A 19,236-nucleotide genomic window follows, 5' to 3' on the forward strand; every position below is an offset into this window, starting at 1 on the left:
TTTCACGTTTCAAAATGCCAGATTTTAAATTTTCTTTCGAAAATCAAATCTGCTAACCCTGGGTCTTTATTTTTGCTAACCCTGGGTCTTTATATTTGTGTGGCAACAATTATCTGTACCAAGCACTGGGCTATTCCCTTTATAAGGGACCTCCATTCTCCAGTTTGGTCATAGCCATCACCTCCTTCTGTCGAATCTTGGACAATGAGATATGAGTATTTGCTAATTATCATTTTGCTTGCTCTTATGTTTTCTTAGACTTGGCCTGTTTTACCTGTTTATATCACCTGCCTGGTCCCTGTAGTCATCTGAGTTTACAACTTCTTTTGTACAGTTTTTATAATTCCTATGCAGTTAAACTTCTCAGATTTAAACTTAAAAGTATAAAATGAGTTAAGACGATTGAAGTTGTGACAATTATTGAAGGAGATATGTGTTGAATTTATAAAACCTGTATGTTACAAAAATGAAGCACTCCCTTTAGACCAGTGAGCACATGAAAAGATGCTCAACATCATTAGTCATTAGGGAAATGTACATCAAAACTGCAGGGAGATACCTCTTCACACCCACAAGCATGACTATAATAAAAAAGACATACAGGGCCTCCCTGGTGGCGCAGTGGTTGAGAGTCCGCCTGCCGATGCAGGGGATACGGGTTCGTGCCCCGGTCTGGGAGGATCCCATATGCCGCGGAGCGGCTGGGCCCGTGAGCCATGGCCGCTGGGCCTGCGCATCCGGAGCCTGTGCTCTGCAACGGGAGAGGCCACAACAGTGAGAGGCCCGCATACTGCAAAAAGAAAAAAAAAAAAAAAAAGACATACAATAACCAGTTTTGGTTGAGGATGTGGAGAAATTGGAACCTTCATACATTGCAGTTGGGAATGTAAAATGGTGCAGCTACTTTGGAAAACAGTCTGGCAGTTCCTCAATGAGTTAAACAGAATTACCACATTTGGTAACTTGACAGTTTCATTCCTAGATATATATACCCAAGAGAAATGAAAACATACATCCATGCAGAACTTGTACACAAATGTTCATAGCAGCATTTTTCATAATAGCTCCAAGGTGGAAATAACCCAAATGTTCATCCATTAATGAATAAGTAAATAAAATATGGCATATCCATACAGTGAAATATTACTTGGCAATAAAAAAGAATGAAGTACTGATACATGCTGAACATGATTAAACCTTGAAAATATTATGCTGAGGGAACTTCCCTGGTGGCGCAGTGGATAAGACTCCACGCTCCCAATGCAGGGAACCCGGGTTCTATCCCTGGTCAGGGAACTAGATCCCACACACATGCCACAACTAAGAGTTCTCATGCCACAACTAAGGAGCCTGCGTGCTGCAACTAAGACCCAGCGCAACCAAATAAATACATAAATAAATATTTTTTTAAAAAGAAAGAAAATATGCTGAATGAACGAAGTCAGTCATAGAATACCACATATTTGTACGATTCAGTTTATCTGAAATGTCCAGAATAGGTAAATCTATAGAAACAAAGTAGATTAATTAGTGGTTGCTGTGTGGTAGGTGGGGGAATGAGGAATTGACTGCTAATGAGAATGGAGTTGTTTCTTTTTTTCTGTCCATGCTGCATGGCTTGCAGGATCTTAGCTCCCCAACCAGGGGTTAAACCTGGGCCCTCGGCAGTGAAAGTGCAGAGAGTACTAACCACTGGACCTCCAGGGAATTCCAGGAGTTTTTCTAGGAGGGACAGAATATTTGAAAATTAGATGGTGGTGATGTGGCACAGTCTGTGAATTGTACATTTCAAACTAGTGAAGTGTGTGGTATATGAATTATGTCTCCATAAAATTATTTTTTAAATTAAAACTTCTTTTATTAATAGCCAAGGAACAAATGATCAAAAGGTTGGTGGATTTTCATACCCCAGATCATAAGCCAGTCTGCAATCAAGTACAACTCTGGCAGTAGCCCTAGAAAGAAATAATTGTTCTTTGCTTAAGTTTATCATCCATTAAAACAGCTAAGCCTGCATATTTGTATTGCCCTATGCCATAGTTAGTGTGCTGTCTCAGTAGGTCAACTCTTTCTTTTTCACGCCTTCTCAGCGTGGTCTTTTCAAGGGCTTTTGTGTACAGTGACATAAATTTGTTCAGAAAGTGAGCATCTTGGGGACCCACTGGAAGTATTACAAAGTAGTCAAAGTATTACTCCCTGACTAGTAACATATTTACTAAGCAGAGCTTTAAGTAATGGGGAAAAAACAACAACAACCCAACCTCTTGGATTTTTCTGTTTGTCTATTAGAAGACATGGATTGGGAGGAGAATCTTTGGATGAGATTATATTTTATACATCCTGTGATTGCACAGAGGTTCCTGAGACTCACCTTTGAAACAAAACTTCTCCAGTATACCCTCTTCCATTCTGTGGTTTTAAGGGATTTCCAAGAGTGGTTAACATAGAATATCAGAACTGGAAGGGGATTTTATAAGTTATCTGTTTAGTTTAACTCTTCATTTTTACAGATGTCCATTTTTCCAGTAATACTGAACTACCTTAGTTTGTCATTACTCCTGAAGTGAATATAATGAGTACCAAGAGCAGCACCAAGATGATAAATTAGAAGTATAATGGGAAATTCTTTTAATGTTAATTATTAGTGAAACCTGAATTTTAGAAATTTAATGCACTTGTTTTCCTTGGTTCGTTCAAACTGAAACAAGAAATGGTCATGTTGTATGTGAACTATTTAAATTTCCTTGATAGTTTTATTTCCATTTATAGAAAATAGTATTCCCATTCCAACTAATATTTAGTTAGTTTTGATATTAATTGGAACTTTCTAAACATTGTATAGGAAATATATTTGAGCAGAGAAATTTTAAAACAAAGTGTTTTGCTGAGTAGAAGGGAAAGAGTATGGTCCCACACAACTGTAGTCGGCAGGGATAGAAAAGCTAAAGAAGTCAAGTGACATATGAAAGTATGCATATGGACCAATGGTTATCTTAAAGGTGAAATATTTATTACTACTAGGATTTTCTTCCTTTTGTTTTTTAATCAGCTTTATTAAGGTATAATTTACATATAATAAGATTTGCCAGTATACAATTCAGTGAGTTTTGACAAATACATGCAGTTGTGTCATAACCTCTATAATCAAGATATGGGACCAAGTGCCCTTGTATTCATTGCAGTCAGTTCCCTCTCCCTCCTTCCTGGAACCATTAATCTGCTTTCCGTTGGTATAGTTTTGCCTTAAATTTCATATAAATGAAATCATACAGTATGTATTAGCCTTTTATGTCTGCCGTTTTTTTTATTTAGCATAATACTTTTGAAATCCATTCATGTGTTTGTGTGTTTTAGTAGTTTCTTTTTATTGATGAATAGTATAACATTGTCTGGATATACCACATTTTTTCCCATTCATTCACCAGTTGATGGACACTTGAATTGTTTCCAGTTTGGGACAATTACAAATAAAGCCATTATTAACATTCACATACAAGTCTCTGTGTGGATGCATGTTTTCATTTCTCTTCTTTCAATACCTAAAGGTGGAATTCTTGATATATAGGATAAATGTATGCTTAACCTTATAAGAAACTGCCCAATTGTTTTCCATAGTGCGGTTGCATTTTGCATCCCATTAGCAATATTTAAACGTTCCAGTTGCTCCACATACTTATTATGATCAGTCTTTTAAATTTTAGTCATTCTGGTGTGTGGATAATGATTTCTCAGTGGTTTTAAATTTGCATTTCCCTGATGACTAATAATGTTGAGTGTCTGATCATGTGCTTATTGGCCTAAAGGGGGTTCTTCCTCTTTGTAATTTTGCTACAATGATATTATCTAATCCGCAGTTGATACTCAGTCACAATTGTCACTTGTCACAATAATGTCCTTTGTAAGTTTCTCCTTCCCCCAGATCAAATCCAGGATTACACATTGGGTTTTGTTGTCCTGTTTCTTTGGTCTCTTTTCATCTGCAACAAAAATCCCAGTTTTCTTTGTCTTTCTTGGACCTTGATTTTTTTTTTTAAACTATAGACCTAGTGTTTTGTAGAATGTCTCCATTTGGGTTCACCTGATATTTCCTTATGATTAGATTCAGGCTATGCGTTTTTGGCAAGAATATCACAAAAATGCTGTTGTATCCTTGTCAGAGGCATCATATCAGGAGGCGCACTGTGTGAATATTGGTGATGACTGTGTTACCCAAGAAATTTTTGTCTATCCTGATGTTATACAGAATTCTCTTTTCTTCTAGGTTTGGCTCTTAGGTTTAGATTTCATAGTTTTGGCTTTTGGGTTTAGACTTATCTATAACAAAATAATTTTTGAGTGTGATGTGAGGTAGAGATGGGGGTTCATTTTTTTCTCCAACTTTTTCCCTTATTAGTTTTCTTACTTTTCTGTTTCTCTGATTCGACTCTTTATTATTATTATTATTACTTTCTTGAAATTTATTTGCTCTTCTTTTTCTAGCTTAAAGTGAAAACTTGGATCAGTGATTTTAGAGCTTTCTTCTTTTCATGTAATCATTTAAAGCTAAGTATTGCTCTAATGCAGGCATGAATTTTGATATTTAATATTTTACTGTCACTTAATTCAAAATATTTTCTAATTTCCTGTGTAAATTTCTTTTAACCCATGGGTTATTTAGAAGTATTATTCAGGAATACTTGGAACTTTTCTAAATATCGTACTGCTGTTGGCTTTCTGTAGTCGTTGCACCAATTTACATTCCCACCAACAGTGTACAAGGGTCCACTTTTGTGTGTGTGTGTGTGTGTGTGTGTGTGTGTATGTTAGAGTAATCAGCAAACATACTCTTTCAGATTTTAATATTTCTAAATGTATTGAGACTCATTTTATGGCCTAGAGCTGTGGTTTGTCTTGGTGTTCCATGTGTACTTAAAAGGAAGAAATATTCTGCCATTGTTGGATATATTGTCCTTTAGATATCAATCAAGTCAAAGTGGTTAATAGTAGTTTAGGTCTTCTCTTTCCTTGCTGATTTTTATCTACGTGTTCTATCAGTTATGGAGAGAAAAGTTGAAATTGCCATCTATGATTATAGACATTTATGTTCCTCCTTTCACTTCTGTGAAGTTTTGCTTCATGTATTTCGAAGCTCTGTTCTTATTTATGAATATGATTTCCCCATATATTGATTTTGTTTTCATTACAAAGTGTACCTTTTTATTTTTTGTAATACTTGTTTTCTTAAAATCTATTTTGTCTAAAATTAGTGTTGCCACTCCGACTTTCTTAAGCATACTGATGCATGATACGTATTTTCTTCCCACTTTTCACTTTCAGCTTATCCATATCTTTATATTTAAAGTACATCTCTTATAAACGGCATTTTTGATAGGGTTGAATTTACATATTTTAAACAAATGGGACTACATCAAACTAAAAAGCTTTTGCACAGCAAAGGAAACTGATGACTTAATGAAAATGCTGCCTACTGAATGGGAGAAGATACTTGCAAACGATATATTAGATAAGGGGTTAATATCCAAAATATACAAGAACTCATACACGTTAACATTAAAAAAACAAACAACCCAATTAAAAAGTGGGCAGAGGACCTGAATAGATGTTTTGCTAAAGAAGACATACAGATGGCCAACAGGCACATGAAAAGATACTCAACATCACTATCACCAGGGAATTGAAAACAAAAACCACAATAAGATATCACCTCGCACCTGCTGGAATGGTTATTATCGAAAAGATAACAAATAACAAGAGCTAGTGAGTATGTGGAGAAAAGTGAACCCTTCTACACTGTTTGTGGGAATGTGAATTGGTGCAGCCACTATAGAAAACAGTATGGAAGTTCCTCAAAACCTAAAACTAGAACTACAATATGATCCAGCATTTCAACTCCTGGGTATTTAACCAAAGAAAATGAAAACACTAATTTGAAATGATATATGCACACCATTGTTCACTGCAGCATTATTTACAATTGCCAAGACATGGAAGCAACCTAAGTGCCCATCAACAGATGAATAGATAAAGAAGATGTGGCATGCATGCATATATATATATGTATATATCACAACAGAATATTAGTCATAAAAAAGAATGAAAATTTTTCATTTGCAACAACATGGATGTACCTAAAGGGTATTATGCTAAGTGACATGAGTCAGACAGAAAGACAAATACTCTAATATTTCACTTTTATATGGAATCTAACAAACAAAACAAATGAACAAACATAACAAAATAGAAACAGAGTCATAGATACAGAGAACAAACAGGTGGTTGCTAGAGGGGATGAGTGTGGGGGCTGAGAGGAATAGGTTGAGGGAGATTAAGAAGTACAGACTTCCCGGTTACCAAATAAATGAGTCACGGGTATTAAAAGTACAGTGTGGGGAATGTAGTCAGTAATATTGTAACATGTTTCTATGGTGACAGATAGTAACTAGACTTACCTTGGTGATAATTTTGAAACATATAGAAATATCAAATTGCTATGTTGTGCATGAGGAACTAACATACAGTTGTAGTTCAACTGTACTTCAAAAACAAACAAGCAAACAAATTCACAGAAAAAGAGATCAGATTTGTGGTTATCAGAGGCAGGGAGTGGGGGAAGAGCAAATTGGATGAAGTTAGTCCAAAGGCACAAACTTCCAGTTATTTAGATAAATTAGTACTAGAGATATGATGTATAACCTGATAAATATATAATTAACCCTGCTGTGTGTCAAATATAAGAGTTGTTAAGAGAGTAAACCCTGGGCTTCCCTGGTGGCGCAGTGGTTGAGAGTCCGCCTGCCGATGCAGGGGACGCGGGTTCGTGCCCCAGTCCGGGAAGATCCCACATGCCGTGGAGCAGCTGGGCCCGTGAGCCATGGCCGCTGAGCCTGCGTATCCGGAGCCTGTGCTCCACAACGGGAGAGGCCACAACAGTGAGAGGCCCGTGTACCGCAAAAAAAAAAAAAAATGAGAGAGAGTAAACCCTAAGAGTTCTTGTCACAAGAGAAAATTATTTTTTTTCTTTTTAAAAAAATTTTGTGTATATTAAGGTGATGAATGTTCATTAAAGTTATTGTGGTAATCATTTCATAATGTATGTAAGTCAAATCATTATGCTGTACACCTTAAACTTATACGGGACTGTATGTCAATTATATTGCAATAAAATTGGAAGAAAAACAAAGTATGGGGCTTCCCTGGTGGCACAGTGGTTGAGAGTCCGCCTGCCGATGCAGGGGACACAGGTTCCTGCCCCGGTCTGGGAAGATGCCACATGCCGCGGAGCGGCTAGGCCCGTGAGCCATAGCCGCTGGGCCTGCGCGTCCAGAGCCTGTGCTCCGCAACGGGAGAGGCCACAACAGGAGAGGCCCGCATACCGAAAACAAACAAACAAACAAACAAAGTATGTCTCTTATAAACAGCATTTTTGATAGGGTTGAATTTAAATATTTTATTTTGCTATTGTTTTATATTTATCCAAAAAATTTTTTTTTGGTTCCTCTGTTCCTACTTTCATGTTCTTCTGGGTTAATCAAATTTTTTAAAATATTTCATTGAATTCTTCTGTTGGCTTTTTATCTATGCCTTTTCTGTATTATTTTAAAATATATGAGTTGGGATTATAATATTAATCTTTAACCTAGTCCACTTAGAGTTTAGGTTATACCATTTCACATAAAATGTAGGAACCTTGTAGCAGTAGAATTCCATTTACCAAACACTTCCTGGTTTTTGTGCTATTGTTGTCATATATATCACTCCTGCTTGTTTGATTTATCTTTGATTTATCCTGCTTCGAGTTTGCTCTGCTTCTTAGATAAGTTATATTTTTCATCAAATTTTGGCCACTATTCAGATTCCCTTTTCTATTTTCTCCTTTCCTCTCCATCCTCTCCTTTTAGACTCCAACGACACATATGTTGGTCTGTTTGGTATTGTTCCACAGGTTACTAAGGCTTTATTTATCTTTTCCTTTCGATCTTTTTTCCTTCAGTTGCATAATTTCTGTTGCTCCGTCATTTGTGTTCACTGACTCTTACTTTTCCCATCCCTAATCTGCTGTAATGTCCACCCTGTGAATATTTTATTCCACATGTGTGCTTTTTGGCTCTAGAATGTTCATTTTTATAGTTTCCATTTTCTGTTTTTTCCTTTCTTTCAATTCATTATAACTATATTTTCCTTTAAATTCTTAAATCTATTTATAGTAGCTACTTTAAATTTCTTGCCTGCTAACTCCAGCATCTGGACCTGGATCGATTTCTGTTGACTTTCTTTTCTCTTGACTATGGGTCACATTTCCTATTTCCTCTCATGTTTATTATTTTTTAAGTTGTATGTTGGACATTGTGAGGGGCATCTTGCAAAGGCTCTGGATTCCATTATCTTCCTCTGGAGGTTATTGATTTTCTGCTTTACCAGATGGTTAAACTTGGTTAGACTTAGAGACTCAGACTCTGCCACTCTTTTTTTTTTTTTTTTTTTGCAGTACGCGGGCCTCTCACTGTTGTGGCCTCTCCCGTTGCGGAGCACAGGCTCCGGACGCGCAGGCTCAGCGGCCATGGCTCACGGGCCCAGCCGCCCTGTGGCATGTGGGATCTTCCCGGACCGGGGTACGAACCCTTGTCCCCTGCATCGGCAGGCGGACTCTCAACCACTGTGCCACCAGGGAAGCCCCCAGACTGCCACTCTTGCAGTAGATAATAATTGAAATCTTTGTTCGGGTCTTTTAAGTCTTTCATCTGTTGTTTTTTTTGCTGGGCTCCTTGGAGTCTCCTCCACGCATGTACAGATCAAGGGTTAGCCAAAGATTTGGGCAGATTTGTACAAAGATTTTCTGCTTTACCAGATGGTTAAACTTGGTTAGACTTAGAGACTCCAGACTCTGCCACTCTTGCAGTAGATAATAATTGAAATCTTTGTTCGGGTCTTTTAAGTCTTTCATCTGTTGTTTTTTTTGCTGGGCTCCTTGGAGTCTCCTCCATGCATGTACAGATCAAGGATTAGCCAAGGATTTGGGCAGATTTATACACAGATTTTTGCAGTTCCCTCTTTTCTAGCATTCTTTCTGTAACTTCCCAGCCTCTCTGGCAGCCTCCAACTCTTCTCATTTCTCAAACCAGTCAGTCTGTGGCTTTCTGCTTGATTTCCAGCTGCCCTTGCCAACCATGCTGACTAGAGAGTGCCCTCTGGCAAAAAGCCACATACAGGCAAATTTCTCCTGCTGCAGTTCACTTATTATCTGGTTATCCGTAAATAGATAAGAAACCACCCCAAATGTAGTGGCATTAAACAGAAACAGTCACCTATTATTATTATTATGATTATATCATCTCATGGTTCTAGGGTTTGACTAAACTGAGTTGTGTGATTTTTGCTTGGTCCTTCTACTGTTGTAATCAAATGAAGGCTAAGGTCATCTTGAAATCTCCCTCACTCTCATAGATCTGATGGTTGATGTTGGCTTTTGGCTGGGACTCAGTTCGACTGTCAGGTAGAACTCCTGTACATGACCCATGACCTCTGCCTGGGTTTTTAATGATGGTTGGGTTCAAAGAGCAGGCATCCTAAAAGGGAGAGCCAGATGGAAGCTGTATTGCCTTTTAATACCCAGCCTTGGAAGTCACACAGTGTCACTTCTGCCACACTCATTCATTAAGGCAGTCACAAAGAAAAGCCTCTATTCAAGTGAAGGGAGTTAGACTCTACCTTTTGAGGGGGGAGGAGTGTCAAAGAATTTTCAGACATGCTTTAAAACCATCAAACCTTCTTTCAAATGTTGTGTGCCCTCCAATTTCTGCTTGCTTTTGGTCATTCTCTAGTACCTTCAAATAGTTACTTTTTATATAGAAAATATTATATTATCTGGTAATCCATTACAGACTACTCCGTCATTACCAGGAGTGGAACTCCCTCTCCTCCTTTTCTTCCACCCATAGCACTCATTACATTTGACATTTAATATATTAACTTGTTTATTGTGTGTCTCCTGCCATTAAAATGCAAGCTCCATTAAGTTGGGGTTTTGTCTCTTTGGTAACTGCTGGGCATACAGTAGGTGCTCAACAAATTTTTTTCCCCAGAAGTTAAATATAGCAAGCACATTGCTATTTATTCCTTCATCTTTTCTAATATTGAAAAACCTCGTTGTATCCAATTTTTACTTATGAACCTAGCAAAAAATATGTTACATGTCTCATTGTCACCACTGCAATAAAATTACAGTGATGGAAGCAAAACCTGTGTTCTCAAGGTAGCCACATTAACAGTTTATGGACACCATGAACAACAGTGCCCATTTTCAATAGAATGAGGCTTTCAACAAATGTTTGTTGAATGAATGAATGAATTTTCAACTCTTCAAAATAGCCATAAGTAACCAAATCCTCTTGATGACAAGAGAGGAGTACAAGTTATAGAGTCTTGTTTTTTCAACATGGTTGCACTGATAGACTGGCATATCTGAGATTCGCTTCTCCTTGGCTTATAGAACAAGGCATAGAGATTTTGACATTTTATTCTCATCTGACTACCATGTGTGTCAGTGTAGCAGACTAGATAACTGGTTACAGATCAAATGAAATACCATGTGAAGTACTTTGTGAAGTGTAAAACACTATGAGATTATAAGATGTATCAGATAATTACATGCAGTTGCATCTATTAGGCTGGTCTTTTCAGATTTCATTTTGAAAGCATCTGTGTGTGTGTGTGTGTATTTTTAAGGGATGAATATTTTGACTTACCAGAACAATAATGCAAGTCATAGCAGTGTGTTTATGATAAAGACCTTACTAGGTCCTTATTAATATTTTATCTGACTTTTCTTTTTTAGGAACTTAAGAGATTTCAGAACTTTGTAAAATACCATCCTCCTTTTGATATTGTCATTGATGGGCTCAATGTTGCCAAAATGTTTCCTAAAGCTCGTGAATCTCAAGTTGTAAGTACAAGTTTTATTTTGTTATTCCAAATCTCCAAAAATATTTATTGTACCCATTTGTGATCTTCCTTGGGTCTCTTAGTTTCCCATTTTACTTTCCTCTAAAAATAAGTTCCCAAAAGTGACCAACCAGTCATCTAAGATTCAGTGTTTTCATCCCTGGCAAGTAAGTGGCTCTTACAGGCAGGGCAAGAGTGAGAGATTAAAAAGTCTATGTAATAAAGGGCCAGTTCAGCCCTTTTTGTGTAACTTTTAGCTAACCTTCTCCTAGGTCTCTGCTCTTTGGGGTTACTCTATCTTGTCCCTGTGGATCACATCCCTCCATTTGAAATTTGTCAACATATACTATTAAGAGATATTAATCATAACTCACATTTGTGTTTTTCCAAACATACTATGTTCATAAATTAACCTAAGCAGTTCTTTTTTTTGTAAGGTAAATTGTTTGTTCTGTCAATTTCTAAGTGTCCTAGTAGTTTCTAATAGGAATATCATGATTTTTTATAGCACTAGTGAGCAAGTATTTTAATCCCCATTTTTACAGATTAGAAAATTAAGGTCAATTTTGTTCAGTAAATCCTTAGAAAGCAGTCATAACATCAAAAGTTGATTGTAGAGAGTTCCTGGGTTTCAGACTTGTGGCTCTTATTGCTGGCAATCTATGGCCGATCATCTGTAGTTAAACTATTATTTCTTAAAAATTACTGCCAACTTAAAAGCTTTTTCTCAGAGGTGCTACTAGTCCAGTTTGACCATTTATACTCAAAAAAGCTTACAGGTACTAACGAAGGACAAGGTAGATTTATAGAAAATGTTTTGTATGCCTTTCCTTTACGTTTGTGCCTACATTTTTATGGTCAAGTATGTACTTTTTACTCCTTTATTATTAAAAAACACAAAAGTAGGGCTTCCCTGGTGGCGCAGTGGTTGAGAGTCCGCCTGCCGATGCAGGGGACACGGGTTCGTGCCCCAGTCCGGGGGGATCCCATATGCCGCGGAGCAGCTGGGCTCTTGAGCCATGGCCACTGAGCTTGCGCGTCTGGAGCCTGTGCTTCGCAACGGGAGAGGCCACAACGGTGAGAGGCCCGCGTACCACAAAAAAAAAAAAAAAAAAAAAACACAAAAGTAAGTTGAAAATATTTCTATCTCTTAGGTACCTGAAGGGCCCTTTGAAGCAGTAACATTGACAAACGCAAAGCCAGAATAGGAAGCATGAAATTATTATCACTAATGCATGGTACAGCTCAGAATCAGAAGGGTTCATTCCCATCTAAACTGTGAGAATGAGAAGTTTCCTATTTGTTTACCTTCTATTTGACTTTCAGCTTCACACAAAGCACTAAAAATTGTCTTGCCAGAAATATATAGCCCAAATGGGAATAACTTATGCAGGTACCATGTTGAAGATGATGTAGTAAACACATCCCCCAGCATTGTGGGAGAAAAATGTGCACATTTTTCAAGATTTTTTCAGATTTTGGCAGAGAGGCAGAGAACAAATGATGGGCCAGGGAAATCATAGGCATCTGCCACTACTTTTAGCTTTTACTCTTAAAATAATTTAATGTAAGCCATAGTTTATGTGACAAGTAATTGCTATTACCCAGCTTTTCAGAGCACTGTTATGTGTGGTAGTGCACTGGCATTATATGTGGGAAATCTCAGCTTGGAGATTCAGAGATGCCACATGAATAGCACTTAATAGCATTTTAAATAGCTTTAAAGTAGCATTTTAGTTTAGAAATTAAGAATGGCCATTCTGGAACCAGACTTTTTATATTCAGTCTACCACGTTTAATTGCTTTCATAATTTGAGCAAGTTATTTAACCTATCTGTGCCTTAGTTTCCCAATCTGTAAAATAGGCATAATAATGGTACCCATCTCTTAAAGATGTAGTGAAGAATACTTGGCACATACTAAGTACTTAATAGGTGTAACTATTATTGTGATAACTATTCAAAGTAACTTCCCAAATGGAACCGTAATTCTTGCTTTCAGCTAACCCCTGTTTGGCAGTTTAAGATTTTCTCCTGTTGTGTCATCCATGTCAATGGAGCTAAAAGAAAATATAAATCTCTGCCTTAGTATTAGATTTAGTGTTACTGTTAGACTCTAGGTGAGGTACTCAAACAATACTTGATTGAGAATTGAAACCAGTACCATCAAAAACTTAAGAAAAATTTAAAATTTGATTTTAAGAAATGTTATTTTCTTAAGATTATAAAAGTAAGGCCTGTTCATTGTAGAAAATTTGGAAGTTACAGAAAAGAAAATCATATATAATCCTAACATTCAACAATAATCACTGTCAATGTTTTATTTCCTTGCTGTATTTTTCTATTTTTTTTTTACCTAATTGGGCTCCAACTGTGTAAATAATTATATATCTATATTTTAATTTACAGTTGTTGAAAGCTCTCAGTAAAAATGAAATTATAAAAAGAATAGGAGAAGTCATGTACTTTTTAAAAATATTTGAGATGGAAGGACCTTTGAAGCATATATAAAGTTCAGGAACCCTAATGGGAGGAATAGAGAAATTTGCTAGATAGTAAAAAATACTATTAACATTGTTTAACAATAAAAACAAACTGAAAAAAAAATTATTTACAACACATGTGACAAAGGGCTAATTTCATGACTGTACCAAGGTCTCTTATAAGTCTATAAGAAAAAGATGAACCGTGCAGTAGAAAAGTGGCTTAACCCTATTCATAATTCTAGTTATGCAAATTAAAATGTTTATCTTCCAGACTGGCAGAGATTTAAAAGTTGGTAGTATCCAGTATTTTGAATGGTTTGGAGAGGTAGAGAAGAGGGTATCAGTACAATGTTTTTTTGGTGGGTGATTTGGCAATAACTTTGGATGCCTAAAATGTTGAAATTCTACTCTTAGAAATGAATATATTCACATTACTATATAAAGTTATATGTCCAAATATGTTAGTTATAGCATTGTTTGTAAGCAGAAAAGTGTAATCAACCTAAATATCTGTCAATTTAGGACCTGATATATGTTGAAACATCTATTTTAAATGAATGAGGGAGATCTGTTTGTACTGATGTGGAATGATACCCAAAGTAAGTGTAAGAAAAAAGTTGAAGAGCAACAAATTGAATATAGCCCCACTTGTGTTAAAAGCAAACCAAAGGATTACCCATATATAAATGTTTGTTAGGTAACTTTGTATATGACTAGAAAATTTCTAGAAATTACACATAAAAACTTAACAATAGTTAACTTTAGGAGTTGGGGATAGAGTATAAGACAATAAGAGGGGGCTTCCCTGGTGGCGCAGTGGTTGAGAGGCTGCCTGCCGATGCAGGGGACATGGGTTCGTGCCCCGGTCCGGGAGGATCCCACATGCCGCAGAGCGGCTGGGCCCGTGAGCCATGGCTGCTGGGCCTGCGCGTCCGGAGCCTGTGCTCCGCAATGGGAGAGGCCACAGCAGTGAGAGGCCCGCGTACCGCAAAAAAAAAAAAAAAGATAATAAGACGATTTTAGTTTTTCATTTATGTTTTTAAAAGTTTCTTTACAGTAAGTATATATTACTTTAAAATTTAAAAAATTGCCATCAGGAAAAGTAAAAAGGCATTCTTGGTAAATATTCTAAAATAACTATCTTATGGATTACCACAATTTTTTAATCATTTCCCTGTTGGTGGGCATATTAGATTCTTTCTCATTTTTCACCATGGTAAATAATGCTTGGAAGAAGATCTCTTTGCATGTTTCAGATGATTTCCTGAGAATGGATTCCCAGAAATAGAACTCTTGAGTCAAAGGGTAAGGATATTTTTAAAGGTCTCACTATATATTGCCAAATTGCTTTCCAAAATGATTGTTGCAATTTATACTCCCACCAACAGTGTATAAAAGTGCCCAAATAGAACACATTTCTTCAAAGTTGCTTATTACATGATTGCCTCAACTATTTAGTTGCATTTGTGCCATGAATCTGCTACGTGAAAAGCACTGGACAGTTTTAACCCAGATTTCTTAGATCAAACATTTCTAAAATTTGTAAACAAAGTTTAATAAAATAACCCAGAAAGGAAATATTCTTGACCTTCTTATTTGTCCTCTTTCTCTCTCTCTTTTTTTTTTAACATCTCTATTGAAGTATAATTGCTTTACAATGGTGTGTTAGTTTCTGCTGTGTCACAAAGTGAATCAGCTATATGTATACATATATCCCCAAATCCCCTCCCTCCCACACTCCCTATCCTACCCATCTAGTTGGTCACAAAGCACCGAGCTGATATCCCTGTGCTATGTGGCTGCTTCCCACTAGCTCTCTGTTTTACATTTGGTAGTGTATATATGTCCATGCCACTCTCTCACTTTGTCCCAGCTAACCCTTCCCCCTCCCCACGTCCTCAAGTCCATTCTCTATGTCTGTGTCTTTATTCCTGTCCTGCCCCTAGGTTCTTCAGAACCATTTTTTTTTCTTTTTTAGATTCCATATATATGTGTTAGCATATGGTATTTGTTTTTCTCTTTCTGACTTCACTCTTTATGACAGACTATAGGTCCATCCATCTCACTACAAATAACTCAGTTTCGTTTCTTTTTATGGCTGAATAATATTCCATTATATATATGTGCCACATATCTTTATCCATTCATCTGCTGACGGACACTTAGGTTGCTTCCATGTCCTGGCTATTGTAAATAGAGCTGCAGTGAACATTGTGGTACGTGACTCTTTTTGAATTATGGTTTTCTCAGGATATATGGCCAGTAGTGGGATTGCTGTGTCATATGGTAGTTCTATTTTTAGTTTTTTAAGGAACCTCCATACGGTTCTCCATAGTGGCTGTATCAATTTACATTCCCACCAAGAGTGCAAGAGGGTTCCCTTTTCTCCACACCCTCTCCAGCATTTATTGTTGGCGGACTTTTTGACGATGGCCATTCTGACTGGTGTGAGGTGATACCTCAATGTAGTTTTGATTTGCATTTCTCTAATGATTAGTGATATTGAGCATCCTTTCATAATGTTTGTTGGCAATCTGTATATCTTCTTTGGAGAAATGTCTATTTAGGTCTTCTGCCCATTTTTGGATTAGGTTGTTTGTTTTTTAGATATTGAGCTGCATGAGCTGCTTGTAAATTTTGGAGATTAATCCTTTGTCAGTTGCTTCATTTGCAAATATTTTCTCCCATTCTGAGGGTTGTCTTTTCATCTTGTTTATGGTTTCCTTTGCTGTGCAAAAGCTTTTAAGTGTCATTAGGTCCCATTTGTTTATTTTTATTTTTATTTCCATTTCTCTAGGAGGTGGGTCAAAAAGGATCATGCTGTGATTTATGTCATAGAGTGTTCTGCCTATGTTTTCCTCTAAGTTTTATAGTGTCTGGCCTTACATTTAGGTCTTTAATCCATTTTGAGTTTATTTTTGTGTATGGTGTTAGGGAGTGTTCTAATTTCATTCTTTTCCATGTAGCTGTCCAGTCTTCCCAGCACCACTTATTGAAGAGGCTGTCTTTTCTCCATTGTGCATTCTTGCCTCCTTTATCATAGATAAGTGACCATATGTGTGTGGGTTTATCTCTGGGCTTTCCATCCTGTTCCATTGATCTGTATTTCAGTTTTTGTGTCAGTACCATACTGTCTAGTTTAGTGTAGCTTTGCAGTATAGTCTGAAGTCAGGGAGCCTGATTCCTCCAGCTCCGTTTTTCTTTCTCAAGATTGCTTTGGCTATTCAGGGTCTTTTTGTGTTTCCATACAAATTGTGAAAGTTTTTGTTCTAGTTCTGTGAATAATGCCATTGGTAGTTTGATAGGGATTGCACTGAATCTGTAGATTGCTTTGCGTAGTATAGCCATTTTCACAATGTTGATTCTTTCAATCCAAGAACATGGTATATCTCTCCATCTGTTTGTATCGTCTTTAATTTCTTTCATTGGTGTCTTATATTTTTCTGTATACAGGTCTTTTGTCTCCTTAGGTAGGTTTATTCCTAGGTATTTTATTCTTTTTGTTGCAATGGTAAATGAGAGTGTTTCCTTAATTTCTCTTTCAGATTTTTCGTCATTAGTGTATAGGAATGCAGGAGATTTCTGTGCATTAATTTTGTATCCTGCTACTTTACCAAATTCATTGATTAGCTCTAGTAGTTTTCTGGTAGCATCTTTAGGATTCTCAATGTATAGTATCATGTCATCTGCAAACAGTGACAGCTTTACTTCCTTTCCTATTTGGATTCCTTTTATTTGTTTTTCTTCTCTGATTGCTGTGGCTAAAACTTCCAAAACTATGTTGAATAGTAGTGGTGAGAGTGGGCAACCTTGTTTGTTTTTGATCTTAGTGGAAATGGTTTCAGTTTTTCACCATTGAGAACGATGCTGGCTGTGAGTTTGTCATATATGGCCTTTATTATGTTGAGGTAAGTTCCCTCTATGCCTACTTTCTGGAGGGTTTTTATCATAAATGGGTGTTGAATTTTGTTGTAAGCTTTTTCTGCATCTATTGAGATGATCATATGGTTTTTCTCCTTCAGTTTGTTAATATAGTTTATCACATTGATTGATTTGTGTATATATTGAAGAATCCTTGCATTCCTGGAATAAACCCCACTTGATCATGGTGTATGATCCTTTTAATGTGCTGTTGGATTCTGTTTGCTAGTATTTTCTCTCTCTTAATACAGTTGCCTTTAAGTGTACACAAAGGAAAGATTAGGAACCTTAGTTCTAGAATTTTTCATCTTTGTGTGAAGTTTCCAGGTTTTTTTCTGTGGAATAATGTACAGGTCATTTATGTTTTTTCCATGGACCCTCTACATATAATATGTGACAAATTCTTCTTGGTCCTTTTCTATTAATGGTCAATTATGTATCCAGCATTGTTCTCTGTAAGTTCATAAATTAGAAAAGACCATTTTTACATTCATTATTTAGGGAGTAACACCTTGATCACACATCTTGATCTCAGAGCCTACAGTTTAGGGGTGATAGTGACCTAAGGAGCTAAAAATAAGTTCTGGTTGTGAACCTATTTTCTCAGTTTTCATATGCACTTTTTTATATTTTAATTTTTTTTGAAATCAGATTATGTCTTATAATTCATGTCAGTAGGAACTTGCCAGTCACCATGTAGAGTTGAGACTTACTGGTGTTTGTCATTGCCTGGGAATGTGCAAATTTAGCTGTGCACAGCTATGTCTGTTCATCCACTTGTGACCTCAGTTGAGTTAGTTGTATTGGCAGCTCCACACGCTGTTTAATTTTAACCTTAATCTTAACTTTAAATATTTGCTGAGGGTTTTCTAACCATGCAGTAAAAGGTGGTGGTAATTGACACGTTTCTCAGAATAACGTACAGAATTTTAAAGCGAGGAGAGGTTGTTAAAACTGATTTTTGCAGAATGGCATAATTCATTGAAAGAAAAAGCAATAATCAAATATGAAATGCAGGTAAACCCCCAGTATTCTTCACTCTGTTTTTGCTGTTGGTCTTAAAAGTGATACAAAAGTAAAGGTGAAGAACACAGGTTCTCAGGAGAGTAGTATGTATGTTACATGTCATAGAGCTGCTATGGCCAAAAGTAATTCAGAAGAGCCTTTAACTCAGATATGAAGATTCCTATTTAAATGTTACTTGTGAGTCTGAAAAAAAAATACGGCATGGAACTATATGATTAATATATGATTTTGTTTGTTACTGAAAAAGAAAACTTTTTTTGTTTTTTGCTTAAAAGTTATTACTAAATCCATGGTCATCTTGTAGTTTCTGGTGTCTTAATACCATTAGAGGATATACTGAATGGAACTGGAGATTGTAAAGTCCCCGACTAGATTTCACTTTTGACACAGTTTAGGGTTTTGATCAAGTATTGTGTCATTTCTTTAGTACCTACATTGAGGTATAATTCATAAGCCATAATATTCATCCTTTTAAAGTGTACAGTTCAGTGAGTTTTAGTACAGTGAGCCCTCTGACTCTGCTGGTTCTGCATCTTCAGATATGGAGGGCCAACTATGCCATTTTTATACAAGGGACTTGAACATCCATGGCTTTTGGTATCTACCAGGGGTTCTGGAACCAATCCCCACTGGATACTAAGGGACAACTGTGTATTTACAGAGTTTTGCAATCATTATTGCTATCAAATTCCAGAATATTTTTCATTCCCCTCAAAGTAACCCCATACCCTTTAGTGGTCACTCTCAATTCCTTTCTCCCCTTACCCTTGGTAACCACTAATCTATTTTCTGTCTTCATGGATTTGCCTATTCTAGACATTTCATATTTTCACTCTGCATGCTTCCAAATTTCATCCATATTGTAG

The 19,236-nt window shown here is 36.6% G+C and overlaps 1 protein-coding gene across 4 annotated transcripts in view; it reads left to right on the plus strand.

Moving 5' to 3' along the window:
• Positions 1–19,236, plus strand: part of PRORP (protein only RNase P catalytic subunit) — a 123,960-nt gene that overhangs the window by 40,556 nt on the left and 64,168 nt on the right. For 3 of the 4 annotated variants that reach the window (XM_081227812.1, XM_081227810.1, XM_081227811.1), the window contains exon 5: positions 10,832–10,939. The exons of the other annotated variant lie outside the window; for it this stretch is intronic. In XM_081227812.1, the coding sequence (XP_081083938.1) occupies positions 10,832–10,939 (108 nt within the window). The remainder of the gene's footprint in view (positions 1–10,831; positions 10,940–19,236) is intronic. 4 annotated transcript variants of the gene reach the window in all.

This window comes from Mesoplodon bidens (genome assembly GCF_964165515.1).
Source record: "Mesoplodon bidens genome assembly, chromosome: 3".
NCBI lineage: Eukaryota > Metazoa > Chordata > Mammalia > Artiodactyla > Ziphiidae > Mesoplodon > Mesoplodon bidens.